At 46.7% G+C, this 24,765-nt stretch overlaps 1 protein-coding gene across 1 annotated transcript in view; it reads right to left on the reverse strand.

Moving 5' to 3' along the window:
* Positions 1 to 24,765, reverse strand: part of ADCY10 (adenylate cyclase 10) — a 1,855,427-nt gene that overhangs the window by 119,730 nt on the left and 1,710,932 nt on the right. Inside the window, exon 22 of the mRNA XM_069226523.1 lies at positions 15,015 to 15,101. Coding sequence (XP_069082624.1) covers positions 15,015 to 15,101 — 87 coding nt within the window. The remainder of the gene's footprint in view (positions 1 to 15,014; positions 15,102 to 24,765) is intronic.

The raw sequence follows: 24,765 nt of genomic DNA on the forward strand, positions 1-24,765 counted from the left end.
ATAAGACTCCTCAGGGGAATTGTAGTCGATCAGATCCCATCCCTTTCTCTCAGATACCAAAAAGTCTCATACAGGCAAAGACAACAGAGGCAGAATATAGTTCAATAAGGATTTATTGACGTAACTGCATCTTAGATAAAAAGGCATGTATTGCAATAACTAGGATGATAAAACACAATAAAAACAAGCAGGTGACTAACAGGGTAAAACACAAGAATAGACCTACCATACTGTCACTAAGAATGATATGGATATATATTTCTCCTACCTACACCATGTCTGAGCACAGCGTAATAAGCCTAATTTACCCTTCGGGTTTTCCCCCTGGGGATGCACTATCCCTCAAACCAGGAGGAAAAAGCCTGTAGTCTAGAGAGACACCGTCCCCATGTGGATCAGGGGTCCGGCCATCTAGGCAAGTAGCTGTAGCGAAGCAATCAGCGATCAGCATACAGTCGTGGTCATCTGGCTGGAATCTCCCTCTAACGTGTCTGGTACCAAAGGATGTTTTTATAATAAAAAAACGTTGGTAGGAAGATTGCAGATGGGTGTCAGTGCAGGATTTCCACCATCATGCCTTGGCAAAGGCAAACTCACGGTTCATGGAAAAAAGGTGCTGCCGGGGACCAGCAAAGCCCAGGAAGACTCAACCCAGGAGGTGGAGTCACAGGGGACCCTCAGCATCGCAGAGAGTCCACAGGAGAAAAAGAAGCACCCACAGCAGTCCCACAGGACAGGGACACAGGAGTCGCAGAAGGAGCCCATGTAGCACTACAAAAGTGGATCCCACGCCACAGGAGAAGCACGCAGGAGGCTGTAGTTTGCAGGATGGAGTGCTGGGAGCTGAAGCTACACGTCACTTTAAGATCCCTTGAAGGAGATGCAAACAAGCCTTGACAGCTGCAAGAGACGCAGTGCAAGGGGGTACTCTCCTGCGTGGGAAGGCAAAGGCTTACCTCCACCAAAAATGGACTGCTGGCAGAGAGGATCAAGAGGACTACTCCGGACCATCATCTGTGATGCAGGATACATGCAGCTCAGCAGGAGAGGGGGTCTACGCGGCCAGTCATTGCTTGTCATAGGTGCCTGCGGTTGCAGGGGAATGACTCCTTCACTCCAAGACAAGACGGCAGAACCCAGGGACCCTCTAGAGGAGCTCTGGGCACCACCCCTGGGGTGGTGATGGACAGGGGAGTGGTCATTCCCTTTTCCATTGTCCAGTTTCAAGCCCGAGCAGGGACTGGGGGTCCCTGAACCGGTGTGTGCACCCTGCCCTCTGGGCTGAGAGGGCCTACCATAGGGGAGACTTATAGTGACCTGGGTTAGTGACTTGTAGTGTAAAAAGGTGCATTCACCCGTTTCATTTGCAGGCCTGCAGAATACTTTGTATGGGCTCCCCATGGGTGACAGAATACGTGCCGCATCCCATAGGGATCCCCTGGAACCCCAATGCCCTGGGTACCTATGTACCATATGAACAAGTAACTTACCTTCAGTAACGCTTTTTCTGGCGGATACAGTAGCTACCTGTGGATTCCTCACCTTATGAATTCTCCCAATGTGCCAGCATTCGACTGAAACTTTCTTCCCAGCTCTTCACATTGACTTGGACGTCACAATTGCACAGCTCCGCACACGACTCCGTCCGTCTGTGGCAATAAGAGGTCCTCGCCGGCGTGCTGACGGCGGTTTCATCATTTGTTACGTGCCTTTGAGGCGAACAGGTGAAAACCGACCCCACAAAAGCAACATATATATACCAATCCAAAAAGAATATAAACACAATATTTATATAAAAGCACCAAAAACGTATATACCTATCTAGCAAAAGAAGTCTTGGTATGACCAGACAGGCAACGGGGAGGCGGGTTTTACTGTGAGGAATCCACAGGTACCTACTGTATCCACCAGAAAAAGCGTTACCGAAGGTAAGTAACTTGTTCTTCTGATGGATACAACTACCAGTGGATCCCTCACCTTATGAATAGAATCCCAAAGCAGTACCGCACTCGGAGGTGAGTGCCTGATCGGTCACACCAAGATATTCGCCACCACAGAACGTGCAAAATAGCCATCGCTCCTAACTTCCGAATCCAAGCAATAATGCTTCGCGAAAGTGTGGAGGGAAGCCCAAGTTGCTGCCTTACAAATATCCACAACTGGGACACCTTTAGCCAAGGCCGAAGTGGCAGACTTAGCCCTGGTGGAATGGGCTCTAATACCCTCAGGAGGAGCCTTCTTTGTCAGTGAATAATACATCTTTAAGCAAAGAATGAACCACCTGGATATGGTTCTCTTGTGGACGGCTTTGCCCTTCATCTTGCCAACATATCCAATGAAGAGTTGATCATCAACACAAAAGTCTTTTGTCCTTTCAATATAAAAACTCAGAGCTCTTCTTGGGTCTAGACGATGAAGTCTTTCTTCCTCCTTTGAAGGTTGGGGAAGAGGGTAGAAGGATGAAAGAGTTATAGACAGCCCCATATGGAAGGGAGTGACAACCTTAGGAAGGAAAGCTGCTCTGGTTCTCAACACCACCTTGTCAGCATGAAAGGATATAAAGGGAGGTTTGACACTAAGAGCCTAGAGATCACTCACATGCCTAGCAGAAGTGATAGCTATGAAGAAGACTGTTTTCAAGACTAACAGATCAATGAACAAGAATGCTTAGGCTCAAACGGTGAACCCATTAAAAAAGTAAGAACCAAATTCAAGTCCCACTGAGGCATGAGAAACAGAGTAGGAGGAAACTTGTTAGTCAGGCCCCTCAAGAACCTGACATGTATAGGAGATTTAAACAAGGAAGGTTGATCAGGAAGGCACAGAAAGGCCGACAGCGCTGATAAGTAACCCTTCACAGTCGCAACTGCACAACCCTTCTGTGCTAAGGAAAGGGCAAAAAGCAAAACATCAAATCAATGGGCCTTTAAGGGATCAATTTGCCTCTCTCCATACCAAGTAACACATTTTGCCCAGCTCTTGGCATAGACAGTTTTGGTGGAGTGTCCCCTGGCCGATAAAATAACATCCACCACTTCTGGAGGGAGAGAAAAAGGACTCAGATTGCCCCGTTCAATCTACAGGCATGAAGGTGCAGGCTCTGGAGGTGGAGGTGTAGAACCTGCCCCTGCAACAGTGAGAGGAGGTCTGCCCTGTGAGGGAGACAGAGTGGAGGGCACAATGAGAGTTGGAGAAGGTCTGAGTACCACACCCTTCTTGGCCAATCCGGAGCTATTAAAATGACCTGAGCCCAGTCTTGGCGAATCTTCCTCAAAACCAGAGGAATCAAGGGTATAGGGAGAAATGCGTAAAGCAACTGGCCGCACCAAGACATCTGAAATGTGTCCCCCGTGCTCCTTTCACCTGATACTGGAGGCTGCAGAACGGCGGGCAGTGTGCGTTCTCCCGAGTGGCAAACAGGTCGATCTGTGGAAAACACCACATCCCGAACATGTGAAGGACCAGGTCTGGATGGAGATGCCACTCGTGATCAGCTGAGAAATGCCGAATGAGACTGTCTGCATGTATGTTGAGAACCCCGGCCAGATGGTTTGCTACTATGCAAATCTGATGATCCTGAGCCCAGGACCAGAGCCGCAGAGCCTCTCTGCAAAGAAGATACAACCCTACTCCACTCTGCTTCTTGATGTACCACATTGCGGTTGTGTTGCCCGTCAAGATTTGTACTGACTGACAGCAAATGCAAATAGATGGGAGGAAGGCCTTGAGAGCCTGACGTATTGCCCGCAGTTCTAACAGATTGATGTGAAACATCTGTTCTACTGGAGACCAATGGCCTTTGATCTCCAGGTCCCACAGATGAACTCCCCACCCTAGAGTGGAAGCATCCGTTATGACAGCGGCCACCAGAGGTGGGAGTCAAAACGGCCTTCCTTGAGAAAGGTTGCCGTCCACAGCCCACCCTCGTAGATCCGCTGCAGCAGCTCTGGAGATCGTTATCAACTCCTCCAGATCCCCTTTGTGTTGAAACCATTGCTTGCAGTGGCACCACTTGAGAGCCTTCATGTGCCAACGTGCATGAGTGACCAACAGAATGCAAGAAGCGAACAGACTGAGCAGACATAGGACCTTGAGGACCGAAACAGTTGCTCACTTTTGAAACATTGGAATCAAGGCCTGAATATCCTGAATTCGCTGAGGCGGGGGATAGGCCCGATTCTATGTTGTATCCAGTACTGCCCTATGAACAGGAGGTGCTGGGAGGGCTTCAGGTGAGATTTGGGCACATTTACCGTAAAGCCCAGGTTGAAAAACGAGTGTGTGGTCAATTGCAAATGATGCAGCTCAAGCTCTGGAGACCCAGCTTTGATCAGCCAATCGTCCAGGTAAGGGAATACAGATATTCCCTTCCTTCTGAGGTCTGCTGCAACAACCGCCATCACCTTTGTGAAGACTCGAGGTGCGGAAGTAAGACCAAAAAGAAGAACCGCAAACTCAAAGTGTTGCGACCCTACCACAAACCGGAGATACTTCCTGTGTGACTTCAGAATGGGGATATGAAAATAGGCATCCTGCAAGTCGACAGACGCCATCCAATCTTCCTTGTTCAATGCCAGAAGCACCTCAGCTAGAGTCAGCATTTTGAATTTCTCCTGTTTGAGGAACCAATTCAAAATCCTCAGGTCCAGGATAGGTCTCAATCGACCATCCTTCTTGGGAATCAGGAAATATCTCGAATAGCATCCCTGACCCCTTTCCTGCTCTGGAACCAACTCCACTGCACCTTTTGACAAAAGGACTTGAACCTCCTGTTGCAGCAACAGGAGATGATCTTCTGAAGAAAACGAATGATGGGGAGGGATGGGAGGTGGAAACTCCTGAAAAGGAAGGGCATAACCTTTTCCCACAATACTTAGTACACAAGAGTCCAATGTGACTAACTTCCACTCGTTAAGAAAATTAAATATTCTGCCCTCTATGTGAGAAGCATGATTTAAGATGGATGGAAAACTAGGGCTGCTTTCCTTGTTGTGTTCCCCCTGAGGAAGAGGATGAGGCAGGGTGCTGCTGGGTTGCTCCTCGTGTCCTAACCCTCCCCTGCCCTCTAAAAGATCTATAGAGAGGGTTGGCAGGCTGTTGAGTGCTGGACTGAGGCCTTCCACGATAATCGGATCCATGGCCAAACCACCTAAATTTCTGAAAGGATCTGAAGGGAGTAGATGCAGAAGCCTGTAGCGCCAAAGATCTCGCAGTGGCCAGGCTGTCTTTGAAATGTTCTAAAGCAGAGTCCACTTTGGACCCAAACAACTTTTCGCTGTCAAACGAGAGGTCCCATAAAGTTGCTTGAAAGTCTGTTGAAAATCCAGAAGACCTTAGCCACGCATGCCTCCTGGTGGCCACCGAAGTACCCATTGCACTGGCTACTGAGTCCGCTGTATCCAGACCAGACTGGATGATCTGCTTGGCCGCCGCTTGAGTGTCCAAAAGGAGCTCATCAAACTGTCCTGCATATCCTGAGGAAAGTTAGGCACCACATGTCTAGCCGTGTCCATTAGGGCATGAACATACCTACCCAGCACACAGGTAGCACTGACTGATTTTAGGGCCATACTACAAGAGGAGAAACTCTTCTTGGCTGCTTGCTTCATTCTCTTGGACTCCCTGTCTGATGGAGTAGCAGGAAAGGAACCAGGTGCAGATTGAGCAGACCAAAAAGCCTGGACCACTGAGCTGTCAGGAGGCGGATGTTGGGATTAAAACTGAGGATCCCCAGAAGCGACCCTGTACCTCCTTGCTACAGTCCTGGATACCGCTGGAGACGTAACAGGCTTTCTCTAAATGTCCAAAATAGGCTCAGTAAGAGCATCATTGAAAGGCAGCATGGGCTCTGCAGAAGTGGAGGAAGAATGCAATACCTCTGTCAAAATGTTTGTCTTTACATCCGAAGATGGCAATGGAAGCTCCAAAAAATCTGCAGCCTTCCTTCTGACTGTGTGATAGGATGCTGCCTCCTCTGTAAATTCACCTGTGGATGAAAGATCCCACTCAGGGGAGGTATCCAGTCCAGTAGCTGAGTTTAGACCCTGAAACTCTCCCAAAGGCTCAGACATCTCTCCTTCCTCTAATACCTGTCACTGGTATTCTTGCGCTTCCAAGAGCCTCAATGCTCTCCTACTCGATCTCAGTCTGGACTCCAATCTCGGCGTCGACGGAGAGTTAGCCGACGTCGCCGACGCCAGCTTCAAGACAGATGGACGTGGCATAGGAGATGATGGAGATACACTATGTCCTGACCGGGACCCATCCGGCGCAGGTATTAACTCCATCGGCGCCGTCTGCATTATTTGAGGCAACAACGTCATTGGCGCCGAACCAGCACACTCAGCCTGATAGAAAGGCACAAACGGAGCCGACTTGTATGGAGCCGGCGAACCCAAGGAGAACGCTAATGAACCCGTGGGAACAGCCAGTGCACCAGCAGGGGCCATAGCTCTGTTAAAAATTATGAACATAGCATTTAGAAAAGGGGCTGGGTGGTGGCCGTCCTCTGGCTAGACCCTCTGGGTCTGAAGGTACCACGACCTCGTCCTCACACTGGATGCTGTGAAGCTGGAGGACGGTGGCTGACCTGTGGTTAGCGTGGTACCCCTCCCCTCCCGAAGCCTCAAAAGGGGCAATAGGCAGACTGCTGGCAAGTGGGTGCCAAGAGGCCCAAGGATCTGGCCGTGGCTCGAGACTCCAAAAATGTGTGAGCCATCGAAGGGCATGTCCATCAGATTTGCCTAGACATCCCCCGAAAAGCCATGTGGTACGAAGTCAGGCATGGCAATGAAGGGCCACTGTTGAGGAAATCGCCCTTCCCTGTGAGTCACTTGTGTCCAACCATCCTTGACAGCTTGAGTGAAAGTGTCCTGCATGCCGTCCAGGACCTGGGTCAGCACCTGTGCCACTGTATCCCATAAAGTATGGGAAAAACAGCCCAATAGGAATGAGGTGTTTCCGGACATCAATGCCAGACTGGAGTAAGAAAACATCTTCTTCCCAAGTCGGTCCAGCCTCTTTGATCCCCTATCTGGGGTAGAGGAAGGGAAGTTGCCACGGGGAGTGGAGGCTTAGATCACATTAAGCTCGTTGGGGTGGGGTGTTAGGTGAGGAAACTAGGGTTTGAAGGAGCTTGTTGATGGCGGTGGACAATTGTCCTATTTACAAGAGCCCCTGTGCTGGGTTTGGACCATGTCCCCAACAGGACATCAGTAAGAGCTGCATTAAATGGTAACATCAGCTCCAATGTAGCAACCCCCGGCTGAAGCACCTTTGTCAGGATGTTAGTCCTGTCCATCACCATAGGGAACTCCAGGTCCAAGACCTCAGCCGCTCTACGCACTACCATGGCGTATGATGCTCCCTCCTCCATAGCCACAGAAGGAGGAGAAAGCATACCAGTATCTGGAGAAGTATCCAGTCCACTGGCTTCCCCTAGTTCCTCATACCAGTCCTGATCCTCTAATCCATATTGTAAAGGGTCCTCAGACCCCTCCCATTTCTCTCCTGTGCCTGGCTGATCAAAATGAGCCTCAGGCACTGATCTGGGCCACGTCGGAGCCGTTGAAGTTGGAATCGGCGTCATGCAACGTTGTTCTGGCTCCGGATCATCTGGAATGAGGATGGGGCTCCCACCACTGGTGGGCGTCGGTGGTGGGGGAAGTGTCGACTGGTGCTGTAGGAGGCCAACTGTGTGGCTATCAGATCCTGTGATCAGATCCTATGGTGCCAAATGGTGCCAAAGCCGCCGACGTCGAACCCGATGGGGCCCCGGCTGTCCCCGCGGGGTCTGAAGACGCACCCGCGGGGGCAGCTCGCTCAAAAATGAGGCGCATGGCTTCGTAGAAGTCTTTATTTTGAGTGGGGGTCACTCCCGGACAAGGGGGGAGACACGAAGTTGGCCCTGGCATCGGCTCCGCGGAGCCGTGCTTGGAACGTCAACGTTCCTGTGACGGCTTGTCGACTGACGGGCATGGCAAAGCCGAAGTTCACTGGGACTTCTTCTTGTGCCTCTTCCCCGAGTGCCCCGAGGACCTCGAGTGGGACGAAGAGAACTTGGGGCTCCTGGAGCGGTCCCATGACCTCCTCCATGACCTCCTAGGAGTCGCACTAACCGAAGTTGACTGCTGGGCCGCCATGAGCTTCAGAGACAGCTCTCTCAAAGCCTTCGGGCCATTGCCCGGCAGTTGGAGCACAACTTCGAGTCGTGGTACGTGTCAAGGCACCAGAGACATACCTGGTGGTGGTCCGTCACCGACATGGCGCGATGGCAGGCACCACACAGCTTAAACCCCGTCTTCCTAGATGAAAGTCCTCGCACAGACACGAAAAATATCTTTGACAAAATGGTCGAAAAAGGCTTGCCAAAAAAAGCAAAGGGTAGTTTGATCACGGACCAGCGCTTCACTGGCGTGGAAGGAAAAGAACTGACATACGTGCACCAGGGTGGTGCTTTTATAGGTGACCTTGACATCACAGACGGCTCCAGCAATGCTGACGAAGCCATGTAGGGTCAGTTTTTAGTGCAAAAATGTGATGTGTCAATGTTGTGTTTTGGAATGTTTCCTATCAAGGGCATTGAGGAAAGTAGCCTTTTTCTAGCTTGGTTACGCCCACTTTTGGCCTGTTTGTCAGTGTTTTTGACTGTGTCTGCTGGGATCCTGCTAACCAGGACCCCAGAAGTTATGCTCCCTCCCTTAAATTTAGTTGTTGGTAACTGTTATCACTGTATTTAACGCACAATTGGCACACTGGTGCCCCCTTATAAGTCCCTAGGTACCCAGGGCATTGGGGTTCCAGGGGATCCCTATGGGCTGAAGCATATATTTTGCCACCCATACGGAGCCCATGCAAACACTTCCGCAGGACTGACATTGCAGCCTGCACGAAAAGGTGCAAGCACCCTTTCACTGCCATTTTACACTACACCAGGTCACTTATAAGTCACCCCTATGGTAGGCCTTCTAGCCCAGAGGGCAGGGTACAAAGTACCTGTTTCTGAGGGCACCCCTGCACTAGCAGAGGTGCCTCCACGAACTCCAGGCCCATTTTCCCGGACTTTGTCAGTGCGGGGACGCCATTTTACACGTGTGCTAGACATAGGTCACTGCCTATGTCCAGCTACATAATGGTAACTCCGAACATAGGCATGTTAGGTATCATGCATGTTGAAATCATACCTCAAGGCTTTTGCAAGCATTGGTTTTATGATCCCATGCACTCTGGGGGCTCCTTAGAGGACCCCCAGTATTGCCATTTCAGCCTTCTGAGGGTTTCCAGGCAGCCCAAGCTGCTGCCACCACCCAGACAGGTGTCTGCCCTCCTGTTGCTGAGAAGCTCAAGCCCAGGAAGGCAGAAAAAAAGGATTTCCTTTGGGAGAGGGGTGTTACACTGTCTCCCTTTGGAAGTAGGTGTTACAGGCTGGGGAGGGCTAGCCTCTCCAGCCACTGACAATGCTCTGAAGGGCACATTTGGTGCCCTCCTTTCATAAACCAGTCTACGCCGGTTCACAGACCCACAGACCCTGCTCTGGTGCAAAACTGGCCAAAGGAAAGGGAAGTGATCACTTCCCTGTCCAGCACCACCCCAGGGGTGGTGCTCAGAGCTACTCCAGAGGGTCCCTGGGATTTGCCATCTTGTATTCAAGGTTGGCAGGGAACTCTGGGAGCATATGAGTGGCCAGTGCCAGCAGATGACACCAGGGCCCCCTCCTGATAGGTGGTCACTAAGCTAGGGGACCAATCCCCCTTTCAGGGCTCTTTAGGGTCTCTCCTTTGGGTGGTTCCTCAGATTCGGATTGCAAGACTTCAGCAGGAATCCTCTGCACCCTCCACTTCGATGTCTGACTGGAGAAACTGCACCTAGACTCTTCAGGACCCTACGAGTTGCAATAATAAGCAAGATGCCTTCTGCAACATTGTATCTCCAGCTCCTTCCAGCAACTGCAACATTTCCCCGGTCATGCATCTTCTGAGGACAGCCCGTCTACAGCCTGCATGAGAAGGAAGAAGGAATCTTCCTTGGGGTGAAGGAGTCACTCCCCTGCTTCTGCAAGCACCATCTACAACGTCGACCGGCTGCGTGGACCCCCTCACCTGCTGGGCTGCATGGATCCTGCGTCACGGTGGTGGACTGAAGTGGTTCCAATGGTCCTCTCTTCCAACTGTCCAACTTGGGTGCAGGTAAGCCTTCGCCTGCCCATGCAGGACAGTACCCCCGTGTACCGCTTCCCTTGCAACTGCCAAGGCTTGCTGGCATCCTTCCTCCAAGATCTTCATGCATCTTGGAGCTCCAGCTCCACCAGTCTTTCCAATGACCCATATCTCCCTGAGTGGTTCTCCGGCGACGTGGGAGCCTTTCTTGTAGTGCTGTGTGGGACTTTTCTGCGACACTCCTGTCCCTGTCCTGTGGGACTCCTATGGGTGCTGCCTGGTTTTCTGTGGGCTCTCTGTGTTGCTGAGGGCCCCCTCTGATTCCTCCTCCTGGGTAGAGTCCACCTGGTCCCTCCTGGTCCCAGCAGCACCATTTTCTGCTAACCACAAGCTTTGCGTGGGACAAGGCTTATTGGCGGACTCCGTCGACGCAAACCTGACTGCAATCCTCCATCCGGCGTGGGACATCACCTGCACCCTCTGAGAACCTGGCTTTGTCTTCTTGCATGCAGTGCTGACTCTTCTTCCTCATCGGTGGTTCCCTTCTTGCACCTTCATCGTGGTGGTTAGGGGCTCCTGCCCTTCCTGGACTCTTCTGTGCTTCTTGGACTTGGTCCCCTCTTTCCACAGATTCTCTGGTCCAGGAATCCATTGTTGTTGTCTTGCAGTCTCTTCTGGGTTATGCAATATTCTTCTGTTTTTCTTAGTGTGTGTTCTATGAAAATTACTGTGATTTACTCCTGCTTTCCTTGTCACTGGGGTGGGTTGTGGTACTTACCTTTGGGCTTTCTAAGTACTCCCAGCTCCCCTCTAAATACTACACTTGCCTAGGTGGGGGACCAACTATCGCATTCCACGTTCTTAGTATATGGTTTGTGCTCCCCCAAGGCCCATTTCTCTCTATTGTGATTTTCACTTATTGCACTGTTTTCAAACTGTTTTTATGTCTATTGCTGCATACTAGTGTATATAATTTCTGTATTACCTACCTCCTAAGAGAGTATAGCCTCTATGGTATTTTTGGAATTTGTGCCCACAAAATAAAGTACCTTTAACCTTATTTTTGTAACACTGAGTATTTTCTTTCATGTATGTGAGTACTGTATAACTACAGTGATATTGCATGAGTTTTGCATGTCTCCTAGAAAAGCCTTGGCTGCTCACCCGCAGCTACCTCTATAGAGCCTGGCTTCTAGACACTGACTACACTACACTAATTAGGGATAACTGGACCTGGAATAAGGTGTAAGTACCATAGGTACCCACCACATACCAGGCCAGCCTCTCACAGCGCACTAAGCCTATCCACACAAATGAGATACCATTTTTATCAGCAAACATGTGGGAGCATACAACAGGAGAACGTGTTATTACCAATTGGATTGTGCTGCATTTGGGTCTTCCAAATGCAAGCCAGTGTATAAGAAAGAAGTTATTTTGAAAGATATTTTCTAAATCATATGCTAGTACGGGTACCCACAAAATCAGAGATGTAAAAATAACCACTGCTCCTAAACTCCATATATTGTGCCCATTTAAAAAATAGATAGGTTTTCTCAATACCCATCTTTCACTTCACATACTTCACCATATGAATCATTCTATACTCGGAACACATTGAAAAACCACGGTATGGTGTAGCTCAGTTGTTGGATCTGGGTAGATTTGATTCTTGGAGAACCTACAAAAAGTATATATACCCCCCTTCCAGAAAGGTCTAGCAGTCATAATGGTATTTTGCTTTTGTAAATCAGCCATTTTGACAGAAATCCACAGATGAAAACGTCACAAATGACCGTTTGTTCCTACCCACTTTCAGTGTTCCTTTATTTCAACAGTTAGTTTCTCAGTAAAATCCCTGAGGGATCTCCGCATATGAATTCAGAATCTTAGCTACTTTTCAAGAATCTATAGCTTTCCTGGATCATTCATGTGTTTCACACCAGTTTCCACCACAAACTGGAATTAGGTTAAGGGCAGAGAAAATAGGAAAAAATGGACTGCCTCTTTGAAAAATGCCAAACTGTGGTAAAAAATGTTTTTTTATTCAGCTCTGCATGCTCCTGAAAGCTGGGAAGTTGGTAACTTTAGCACAGCAAACCATTTGTTGGTGCCATTTTTAGGAAAAAACAGACACTTTTATCCAAAGCACGTTTTTCCTATTTTTCCTAAAGGCTCAAAATGTAGCTATATTTTACTTATTTTCTCCCTCTCCTCCAGGGTAAGCCACAAACCCTGGGTACTTTTGAGTCCTCTGGATGTTCGAAAAAAGACAGAAATTTGGTGTGGATACCTTATGTGGAAAAAAGAGAATGGAGCCCTAATGGGGAACTACCCCAAATAGCCGGGTATCACCACTGGGGGTGGTGGGCGGGGGCTGTGGAACCCCAGCAGTTACCACATACTTTTCACAATAAGAAAAGAAGGTCTACTTGCTTCCTAACAGCTTTTTTTCATCATTAAATCACACTTAAGGATTCCGACATAACATTTCCCAGTGATGCCTCTGCCCTTTATCAATGGCTTCATACCATATAAAACCCAGCCAACAGAAGTGTGCTGAAGCAGGCAACCATCAGGCATACATTTATAAAATTACAAATATGTGCAAAATTACAGTTGGCAAAACAATATAAGGCCTCGCTCAATAGGCCTAATATGAATCATCACAGTGAAATTCTACTCCCAGGGTTCATCAGGGTGGGTGACCAATATCATAACTCTTGCGGACTATAGTAATCTGTGGGATTACATGTAACCCAGCTTCTTTTAATGACTTGTAACATAATGTGACAACAGTTCACTGTTACAGGCTGAATTACTTCACCTTATATTTTTCACAGTAAATAAGCCATTCTGGTCGGGAAACATCCTTTTTTACGACTTTTTTTTTCCGAAAGTCGTTGTTAACGAAAGCTCAACAATGCTTTTTTTAACCACGACTCCGGTTTTTTGTGCCTTAACTACGTATGTTCTGAACAACGAACATGCGTGGTTAAGGTACAAAGAAGGGAGTTGGCGAAGGTAAGTGGTGGGTTTAGGTTTTGGGGAGGGGGTGGGGGGTCAGGGGCTTTTAGGTTTTGGGGTGGGGTGGGGCGTTTTTGGTTTTGGGGAGTGGCTGGGGGATCAGGGGGTTTTAGGTTTTAGGGTGGGGTTGGGGGGGTGGGGCGTTTTTGGTTTTGGGGAGTGGGTGAGGGGTCAGGGGGTTTTAGGTTTTAGGGTGGGGTTGGGGGGGTGGGGCGTTTTTGGTTTTGGGGAGTGGGTGGGGGCTCAGGGGGTTTTAGGGTGGGGTGAGGGATGTAGGGTGAATGGTGCCTATTGCTAATGATTTTATCAGGAATGCCTTTACAACAAAATATCGTTGTTAAGGCATTCGTGGTAAAATCATTAGTAGTAGCAACGAGGTCGGTGTTCCAACCTCGTTGTTAAGGCAGTAGTTGTTTTTGAAGTCATTGTTTCGTCGTACAATCATTCTGGTCTGTTTATTATGAAATGTTGTTACAAATTACCATTGTAATACATTTCCTATAGCTGCCATAATTGGCATGTCACCATAAGCAACTCAGGCCTTTTGTACTGAACACAGGCTTTCTCAAAATGTACCCATTAGGCATACAGTCATAAAACTGCAAATGTATTTAAAATTACAGTTGCAAAGCAAAATTGTATATTTCCTAAGGGGCCTAAGAAGGGGCCTAAGGGCCTAGGAAGGAATCTCACAGTACAAATATTCTATATACTTGGTTTGCCAGTGGAGAAAATAAACACCAAAAGCTTTGCCTACTAAAGTAATGTGTGAGATTCCATGTAACACAAAACCAATCTGTAAGCTTTAATTAAGAGTAATAACAATCCATCCTTAAACATAAGCTTTTAACAATCAATATGTCAGACCTACTGCTAATAAACACTTTATTATTGGCTTGCCACCTTAACGAGCTCGGTCCTGCTGCATCAAGTATAAACTTTGCCACAAGCCAAAAAGTGCGATACATGCAGCCTGTTAAGTGGAAGGACACAAGTATGACCCAATCATATCCTGTGCTCATGGATTAAAATTTGAGTGGAGCCTAAGCCCTTCTCTCAGTAGCACTTTGAAATCTCTTTGTGTTGATCACATAAGAGGAAAGATAGTTCCACTGTTAAGCCAGCTCTAAAAATCCCTGTAGTTTAATGACTGCCCTCCCCCGATTGGTTCTGCTACCAGAGAAAAACACCATAAATTATCTAGTTATCTAAGACACTTTAATGGTATTACAAGGTCATGTCTGTTCTCCTAAAAGTTCAATCTGAGGCTGCTGGGTAAACAAAACGATCACAATTGTGTGGAATGCAATAATTATTTTTATGGACGCACACAACTTCTGCCCAATCAAAACATCTACTCCTGACTCCCAACATGTTGGTGGAGCCAAAGCCCCTCTCCTGGTGACTCTTATATAATTGCCTGGTGACCACTGTGCTGCCAATCCAGACCATAAAATCTGCAAAAGTGTATTTGTCTAGTAATGGGAGTGCTGTCCACAATGTTTGTGCATGCAGACGTGGCGTCAGCATGCAGAGCTCTGTATTTCTATTATTCTGTCCAGCTCCTCCTCTGTGCATCTCACAATCTCACTATCTATCTCTGCATGTTTCTGTACTTCTCTACATACTTCTGTTTCCAATTCTTTACCAGTTTTTCTTTCCATCTCTCTAAAAACCTCTTATATGTCATCTACTGTCTTATGTTCTCTGTAGCTCCCTTTTTTCTTTCAATGTTTTAATGTTCATACCCCCTAGTGTATTACAATACTAACCAAGAGCACACAAGTCTAGTAAGAGTCAGACATAAGTAGAAGAAAGGAGGCTTTTACATACCTGTTTCACAATTTCCATTAAGAACTTCTCCATCTCCTTCTCTTTTGTATCTTGGTCCATGAGGGACACCTTCTCGGAAATGGGGAACTGAAAGATGACAAACACATTATGTATGCGAATGGTTCACGGTTACTTCCTTGGAAAGACTACAGCCATAGGACATGTAATGTTTTTGATTTTTCGCAAGAATGACAGAATGTGCGAGATTCTGCAGCAAAGCAATACTCACAGTAGAAAAGCAAAAATGTTTCACAGGAAATCACGCAGACACATTGACTTGTTGACATAAAATGCAGGGTGTTTTCTAAAAAAATGGCTTTTGACAGCATTTTATCACTATAAAACCAGTAAACAATTAGGGCCAGATGTAGCAAAACGCCAATTTGCGAGGTGCAAAGTGCGAGTCCATGCGACTCGCAATTTGCACCTCGCAAATTGGTATGCAGTATGGTGTCTCAGACACCGACTGCAACTCGCTATGGGGTCGCAATGACCCACCTCATGAATATTCATGAGGTGGGTCGCAAATTGCGGCCCCATAGCGAGTATAGGCACTCGCAAACATGGAGGCCTGCTGTAGTCAGCAGACCTCCATGTTCGTGACTGCTTTTAAATAAAGCAGTTTTTTTTTTTCTCTTTGCAGCCCGTTTTCCTGAAAGGAAAACGAGCTGCAAATAGAAAAAAATACCGAAACCTTTTGTTTCGGTTTTTTTCAGAGTAGGCAGTGGTCCATAGGACCACTGCCTGCTCTGAAAAAATAATTTTGTGAGCATTTTCACAAAGAGGAAGGGGTCCCGTGGGGACCCCTTCCCCTTTGCGAATGAGTTACCATCCACTTCAAGTGGATGGTAACTGCGAGTTGATTTGCGACCGCTTTCGCGGTCACAAATCAACTTAAATCGCGGTGCGAGTCGCAAATAGGAAGGGAACACCCCTTCCTATTTGCGAGTCGGAAACACATTTTGCGAGTCGGTTCCGACTCGCAAAATGTGTTTCTGCATCGCTTGAGGGCTTTTGCACCTCGCAAACAGCGTTTTTCGCCGTTTGCGAGGTGCAAAAGCCTACCTACATCTGGCCCTAAGTCACCAAAAAATCCTGAATTTCATTACTACTTTTAGCAAAGATAATAGTCATAAGAAGTCCAGGTTTAAGGTGTAATATCATGACAAATGCACCCCTAAACAAACATTGATACTTGATAAATACTCCTGACCATGGTTTCGCACACAGGCCCCGTGATGGGATTAGTGTAGAGGCTCCTGAACTTGATAAATACTAATGTTCTAATTCTTTCTCATCCCAAGTAGCCGGAGTAAAGCTGATTTGCTAAGACTGGTCTCTGCCAAGGAAGGCACAGGGGTGAAAACAATGGACTGGAATGTGGATGCAGGGATCACTAGGGGTCACCGTTTTTCTATCATCACCATCTGTGTTTTAAAGTCCCTGGCAGTACATACTTCAAAGAGCAGGCATGAATAAAAAACACTTTGACATGTATTCCAGAGCTGTGTTAACGATCCCTGATTAATAATTATAGTAAACAAAAGCAGAAAAGTAATGTTACAAGTGTATACATACAATTTCATTTAACGTCCTATTTAGTTAGCATCGTGTTTGGGTATCTGCAGTCTCAAAACAATAACCAATGGCTGGTATTTTTTTCTTGTTAAACTGGCAGGCCTAGTGATCCCCAGTGGATGAAATTCATTCTTACGATACTTCCTCGCCTTGTGAACAGATACTAAAACAGTACCTCCACGGGTGGTGGTTGTGTGCAGTGACTCAGACCAAAATGTCCTGCAGCACCGAACAGATAAGATGCCCGTCCCGTCTAACCTGGCTACCCAGGCAGGAGTGCATTGTGAAGTGTGCACTGACTCCTGCGTCGCAGGCAGCAGACAGGCATTTCTTGTGTAAGTGACGTGGCAGCAATCGTGCCTCTGCTGGAATCAGCCTATAGGCCTTCCACATCTGTTTTGTGGTCAACCTGTATGGCACTCAATCTGGAGATCGTCCATTTCTGCACTGCTTTTGTTTTTTGGCCCAGAGAACCCCACAAAGAGCTAACTGCACACTCAACAGTTCTTGGTGTGATCACTGTAAGTGTTCAAAACTCTCTTGCGATGAATGAATGAGGTAAGGCAAAGAACGCCATCAGGGTGATAGACCACCAGATGTGGAAAGGTGTGACAACTTTTGAAAGGAACGCCGCCTTAGTCCTTGGTACTGGCCTATCTGGAAAGAAGGTAGTGTATTGTTGCTAGACAGAGAGTCCTTGTAGGTCACTCATGTGACAAGCTGGCATGATTGTTATAAGGAACACTGTTAAAGTAACTTCAGGAACTGCTTTCAATTGGTATCAATATGTTTATTGATGAGCCATCTACAAGCGTGAAGCTCCCTCGCCTGCTCTCCATCAACTGTAACATTTCTCAACCAATAATCTCAGGGTTCAATGGTGATAAAGGAAGTCTGACATCAAGGTAACAGTAACCTTGCAACATGTTCTTCTCCTTGGGTATGAAACACATCAATTAATTTATCAGTCTTGAAACTTGGCAGGAAGGCGACATTGGCTGCATCCTACACCATGCATACTGGCATCTTCGGAACTCTCTCCACTCTGAATTCTTCTTATGCCATTCGCCTCTACTCTTTCTCTTACATTCCAACTGCACCTCGCTCTTGCTAGTTCCTCACTTCTCACCACCTATCAACATTAATCCAGTATATCACTGTTTTCCTTCACTCCAATCTTCTTGGTCTTCCTACATCACCTCGTTCATTTTATAGTACAATGCCACCCTCCTCTTGTTCCACTTTTGTCCATTACGCAACCCCACATGCCATTCATGGACCACTAGTACCTCCATGAGATTAAAAAATGTACTGACACCATAAGTTCTCTTGCCCAATTTGATTTTCACATAGTCCCCTCTCTCAAACCTACCTCCTTCAGACTAAAATCATTCTCTCTCTTCGCTCCAGATTCCACTCATTCATTTAGCCGATATTTTCATTCTAGCCTCTCTCCTTCTCATTCTCATAAACGGAGTGTCACCACGTGGTACTGTACGCAAAACCATATTATTTACTCACTTTCCATCTGTCACTGCCATCTGCATTGTACCTCTAATTATGCAGTTCACCAGGTCAATAATTCCATTTCCTTGTAGGTTTTATAATGATGTACAGATATGTCTAATCCCATTCTCTCTCAAGGAATCTTTCATAACAATATATGTGAGTTGTGTTACATTGTCCATCACTGGGATTCCCAGGCTCCCTTCCCTCTTGAACACCCTCTCCAATAATTTAACATCGTTCTCTGAAGTTATGTTTCTTACAAATTCCACCATCAGCCACCTTGAAAATACGTCAACCATCACCACTGCAAAGTGCTCTGCTGTATTTAAATACTCCATTGGACTGATTATATCCATACATACCTGCATCCAAGGGCTTTCCCCCTCACTGAGAGAATCCATACTATCATTAATTACCTTCAACCTCGTCTCACTCTCCCTACACAAAATACAACCTTCTACTCACTCGCTCACCCCTCAGTCCACACCTGACTGCCAAAATTTCTCCTTTCAGCATTTTTGTAAGAGACTGTCCCAAGTGGCCTTCCTGCGCCAACATCATTAATCTTCTTCTCACCCCTTCAGGAGGTGCGTATCTCTCTCTTCTCATAATTATCACATCAGTCACACCTTTGGTCAATTTATTTTGTAACTTCACATAGCTGTGCAAAGGTAACTTACCATCCCCTTTTCGCTTCCATCCTTCACTAATACAATTTGCCAACTCCTGGAAAATACTATCATCATGTGCAGCTGCTTCCCATTCCTCTTGTGTAATAGACTCATAGTCTAATGCATCTTCCACACGCACCACCACATATACCGCCTTGTTATATGTTTCATTTTCATTGTCCACAGTCAATGGCAACCTTGACAAGCAATCTGCATGCACATTTCTCGACCCTGCAACATATTCCATGTCAAATCAATATTCCTGTAGGCATGATACAATCCGGGCCAATCTAGCAGAAACCTTTGTCAGTACCTCCCGGTTGCAACACCCTTAATAAAGGTTTATGATTACTCATAATGTGAAACAGATTCCCCACACATATGTGCGAAAATGTTTAACATCCTATTCGGCTGCCAATGCTTCTCTCTCAATTATGGCATAATTGCATTCTGTTTGATTCAATGACCTTGAAGCAAATGCCACAGTTTTTACCACAACATCTTTGTACTGGGACAACACCGCATCCGCTGTTACTATGGTCCTATTTTGGGGTTCAAATTAAGTTAAAATCTTTGCACTGGCAATTTCCTCTTGTGCGTAAAAGCAATACCATTTCCGATATACTTGGAAGGGGAAAACTATCAATCACAATGCACTGGTTTAATGATGTTAAGTCTACACGGAACCTTAGATGCCCATCTGTTTCCTCTGTAATCACCACTGGCGAAAACCATTCAGACACCTCCACTGGTTTGATGCTTCCCTCCCTCTGCATGTCACATCACTTCTCATCAATATTGAAATTTTCCGCACCCCATGTCTAATTAGCCTGGCCCCTTCTTTTAACTTTATTTCATGCACATATTCTTTCAGGGTCCCATTGTGATCCTTGAACACTTCCTCAATTTTTTTCTGATTTCCAGCCCCCCTCATTGTGCACTACTAAGACTTGTTTGTTAGCTTTAGGATAAAATACAACATGTAAATCGTATTGTTGTATCCAACCTAAAATTGCAGGATCCTCCCTGGACACATACATTTTCCCTTCAGATTCCCTTCCTTTGAATTCAAACTTTATGTGTATAAAATCCACTATACAAATGTTCTCACCACCATATCCTTTGAGCTGTATGTCACTTGGCTATTGGTATGGTATGGCTTGGTATGCCAAGCCACACATTTAAAAACACCCCATTGTGGATCAGCCATCAACTCAATTTGCCTAGCACTCACTGTAAATATAGCTCTTGATCTGTTTCTTTTTTGCCCCTTCCCTGCTTTCAAAGCACAGTACCCTTTCCGGTATGTTCTTGTGCTCATCTATGCATGCCACTCAACCTTTAGATATCTCCTTGCACCCTCTTGCCAGGTGATCCTTCTTCATGCACAAAGCAACACATGTAATCAGCATCATGCAACATGCTGCTACACCTGTAACTACCCTTAAGCGCTGACCTAATGCTTGACTTCTCCTTCCCTTTATCCACACCAGCGTTCTCCATATAGTCCAAGTCTTCGATTGATTTTGCGTGTCCTTCTTTCTTGCTCACAACATTGACTCTCTGTATGCCTTGTTTCCATCTGTTACATTTCCCTCATGCATGAGTCTGCCTCTTCCATAATCTTGGCTATCCCAATAGCCTCTTGTAAGGTTCGGTTTCTCGCTGCCCATAATCTCAGCTGCATCTTTTTATTGTTGCATTACACTTTAAGTTGGTATCAGATCAATTGATCATTCGTAGTCTCAAAATCCCATTTCACTGCTAATTCCCACGGTCATTTTACAAACTAATCAATTGACTCATGACTCTCCTCTGGTTGTGTGTAAACTTTATGTCTTTGCAAGACAATGCTCACTTGCTTCTTAAAATAGATTTCTAAACTTTTCTTAGCTTCAAGATAAGGATTTTTTATTTCCTCATTACCTGCCTCTATTGCTGCTGGGAAAAATGTTAACACATGCTGACTCTTCTTTTCCAAAGCATTTATTAATAGTGCCCTCTTCCTGGGTGGCCGAAAGTTCAAGTCATCTATATCTTCCAAATATTTTTTTTAATTAATAATCATTTCTTCCCAATCCATTGGTGGAGATCCTGCATGATCCAAGAACATTGGAGGAGGAATAGCTACTCCTTGTGCTGAAGGGACATCCATTTTAAAATACTGTTCCCTGTATCTCATCCTACTTTGGTTACTTGAACATGTTTATGATTTGGATGATGACAATGTACAATACAGTATTACAGACACCCTCTGCATGTGGTACTAGGTTCCTTGTATAAACATAAATTGTGGTCCTCTTTCTTTATCTATGACCCAATGACCACACTATGGCCCTGATTATGACTTTGGTGGGCGGAAATGAACATCCGCTGAAGTCCCAACAGGTAGGTTGCCACCAGTGTGGAAGCCTCCCCGCTGGGGCCATTACGAGTTTCCCACTAGGTCAGCGGGCGGAAACTCAGTTTCCACCAACTGGCCCAGCAGGAAATGGCCTACAGCATTGTCTCTGGCTTATATTAGAGCTAGCAGCAATGCTATAGTGTGTAAGGTGCACCAACACCCATCGCAATGTTCACTGTCTGCTTTGAACATTGCGACGCGGCTGGCCAGGGGCGCCCCTGCACGGCCCATGCCAACCAAATGTATGATGTGGCAGTGACTGGTTGTGAAATGCGGCAGGGATGTGCTGGAAACACAGCGTCACTAGAAACAGTCCCAGTGCTGAATTCACAGCATCATAGAAGGTAGGCGTGGATGCAGAGTCACGTTGCCAATGAAGCGTGGCACGCGCTGGATCGCGCTGTGTAGTCTCTGATAGGCCCAACATTTGTTGCCCTGCTCCCTCAATTTAACACAGGTCTTAGTGTCAGATTCCCGCAACACGTCTGCAGCCCCACCCCCAAAGCTGATAGACTCCTCCTGTGGGGCTGATCACTCAGTAGTTGCCGGTCACTGTGTGAGCACAGAATCACTGCATAAGTCCCAGCTTTGTACTCATAGCACTTTGTCCCATAGAATCTGGGTCAGCATCACCATGTTGGGTTCACCTTCACTGTAGCTGGTTGGTCTGGAGGACAGGCGATCGTCGCCAAACTTAAGTAATTCCAGAAACCGCTTTCAAATGGTATCAATATGTTTACTGATATGCCATGTACAAGCGTGAAGCACCTCACCTCCTCTCAGTAACCATGCAGGCTGAGGATGACATATTCCACCATATTATAACAACTATATTCACTGGTTGAATTCCTAGAGGACAACTGTGCATTGGCTCGAATAAAGTGCACAACTGAAACCTGACAATTAAATTCAGTTCCCAATGGGGCATAAAAAAGGCTTTAGCGGAAAAATGTGGGTCAACCCTCTTACAATACATCACAACAGGTAATTTAAACAGCGATGGCTGATCAGATAACTGGAAAAGGGCCGATAAGGATGACAAATAACTTTTAATTGTGGCCTTGATTGGATAATGAAAGGGTAAAAAGGAGGGCATCAAATAACTGGATTTGCAGGTGCTGGATATGCCTACTACAATACATTTCTCCCAGTGTCCCTCATAGATGTTTTTTTTGTGGAGGGGACCCTGGCTGCCAGAATAACATTCAATACTTCAAGGGAGAGATCAAAAGCAGCTCAATTCCTAAACTGAGAAGTGTAACTTGTGCAGATGTGGATGCAGGACCGTGCCCTGCTGCTGTGATAGAAGATCCTTCCAAAGAGACAGCAAGATCAGAGGACACATGCTTATGCCCAGAAAATGCAGAAACCACACTCCCTTGGCCCAATCCAGAGCCACTATGACTTGGATGACTTGCGTTTGGTCATTCATTATCTTTATCAGATCTTTGTGCAGGAGAGGCAGAGGCAGGAAGGCATACATTAGTCCCGAACTCCATTCCAACCAAAAAGGACCTCAAAGAGAGAAACGCCTTGGGAACTCCAGTGTGCAAATGTTTGGCCTCTGCGCATTCTTGGCAGTGGCAAAAAGATCAAGCCTGGTTTCTCCCCAATTGCTGGAAGATGCCCTGAGCCACATGTGAGTGCCTTTTGTGATCTGCTAGGCGATGCCAGTTTGTCCACCCAAGCGTTCAAAGATCCTGCTAAGTGCTGTTTGAACAGGAAAATGCCCTGACAAAGGAGCTAGTTCCAGAGGTGTGGAGCCTCCTGGCAGAGGACCCATAACTCCACAACCCTAGTCCAACATAACTGTTGAGGTACCACATGGCAGTGGTGTTTTCCGTGAGGACCTACATCTGTACCCACTTGATGGATGGGAGGAAGTCTTTTGATGTCGTACAAATTAACCATAACTCCAACAGACTGATGTGGAGACAAGTTTTCTTCAAAGACCAGAGTCCTCTCATATCAGATCTCCCAGATGACCTTTGCAACCAATGGTAGCTCTGGGTGGGGTAGGGATAGTAGGTTGCCCCTGGTCCAATTGCGATCCAGCAGCCACCACTGCAGGCCTTTTGCAGTCTCCTCCGCCACCTAAAGGGAATCTGATAGGTTTCCCTTATGCCAAGCTTACTGGGACTTTAGATCTCACTGCAAGCCTGCATTGGCCACCTGGCATGGTCCACAAGCAGGATGCAGGAGGTCAACAGACCAAGAAGTCTCATAGCCACTCTTACTGAGAGCCAGATCAAAGGTTGAAACATTTGGATCATAGCCCAAATTTCTCAGACTTGTTGAGTTGAAGGGGAGGCTCAGAATAGCACCATATGAAGGATGGCCCAATGACAGGGAGCCTCTGTGAAAGAGTCAGGTGTGCCTTTGGCACGCTGTTGGAGAAACCCAAGGATGTTAACAGACTGACCTTCGCCTGGAGGTGGTTCACAACTGATTGAGATAAACCCACCTTCAGCAACAAGTTTTTGAGGAATGGGAAGACTGGTATTCCCAACCTCTGAAGATATGCAGCAGCCACCACCATCACTTTCATGGTCATGAAAGTGCTTGTGGCGTACTTGGAACTGCAGGCAACACTGATGGGACTGCAAAATGGAGATGTGAAATTAGGTGTTCTATAAATTCACTGCCACCATTCAGATGCCTGGATCAAGGGCAAACAGAACTTTGTTGAGGAATGAGCACCTTGAACTTATCCTTTTTGAGGAAGAAAGTCAGAGAGCGACTATTTAAAATAGGACGAAGTCCTAACAGGAGTAGCAACCAGAACCATTTCTGATGCCGGCACCCTCTCTATGGATACCATGCCCAATACATCTTGGACTTCATTCTGTAGGATCTTGGGTTGGAGTGGCTGAACTTGGCCTCCACCTGCAAGGTGTCCCAAGTAAACCACAGTACTCTGCCCTATCTGACATTCAGATGCCTTGATAGAGAGGCCTGCTGCTTGCAGGGCCTGCAAAACCTTCTTCAGGTGGACTAGGTGATCCTGCAAGCTGGAGCTAAAGACAGCAATATCATCAAGGTAAACTGCACTAAAGGACTCCAAGCCAGCAAGGACTTGATTCATCAACCTTTGGAAGGTGGCAGGGGCATTCTTTAAGCCAAAGGGCATCACAGTAAACTGATAGTGCCCATCAGGTGTAGAGAATGCTGTTTTCTCTTTTGCTCCTGGTGCCATTTTCATTTGCCAGTACCCTGCTGTTAAGTCAAAGGTACTTACATATCTGGGAGCACACAATTTGTCAATTAACTCATCTGCTTTTGGAATGGGATGAGCATCTGTCTTGGTGACATAATTAAGCCCTCTGTAGTCCATACAGAACCTCACCTCTCTCTTACCATCTTTTGTGTGAGGTTTGGGGACTAAGACCACTGGGCTAGCCCAGGGGCTGTCAGAGTGCTCAATGACTCCCAATTTCAGCATCTTGTGGACTTCTACTCTGAAGCTTTCCTTAACTTGGTCAGAGTATCTAAAAAGTTTGTTTTTGACAGGCATGCTGTCTCCTGTGTCCACATCATGGGTACACAGGTGTGTCTGACCAGGGGTTAGGGAAAAGAGCTCAGCAAACTG

The sequence above is a fragment of the Pleurodeles waltl genome, chromosome 3_2 (assembly GCF_031143425.1).
Source record: "Pleurodeles waltl isolate 20211129_DDA chromosome 3_2, aPleWal1.hap1.20221129, whole genome shotgun sequence".
NCBI classification, from domain to species: Eukaryota; Metazoa; Chordata; class Amphibia; order Caudata; family Salamandridae; genus Pleurodeles; species Pleurodeles waltl.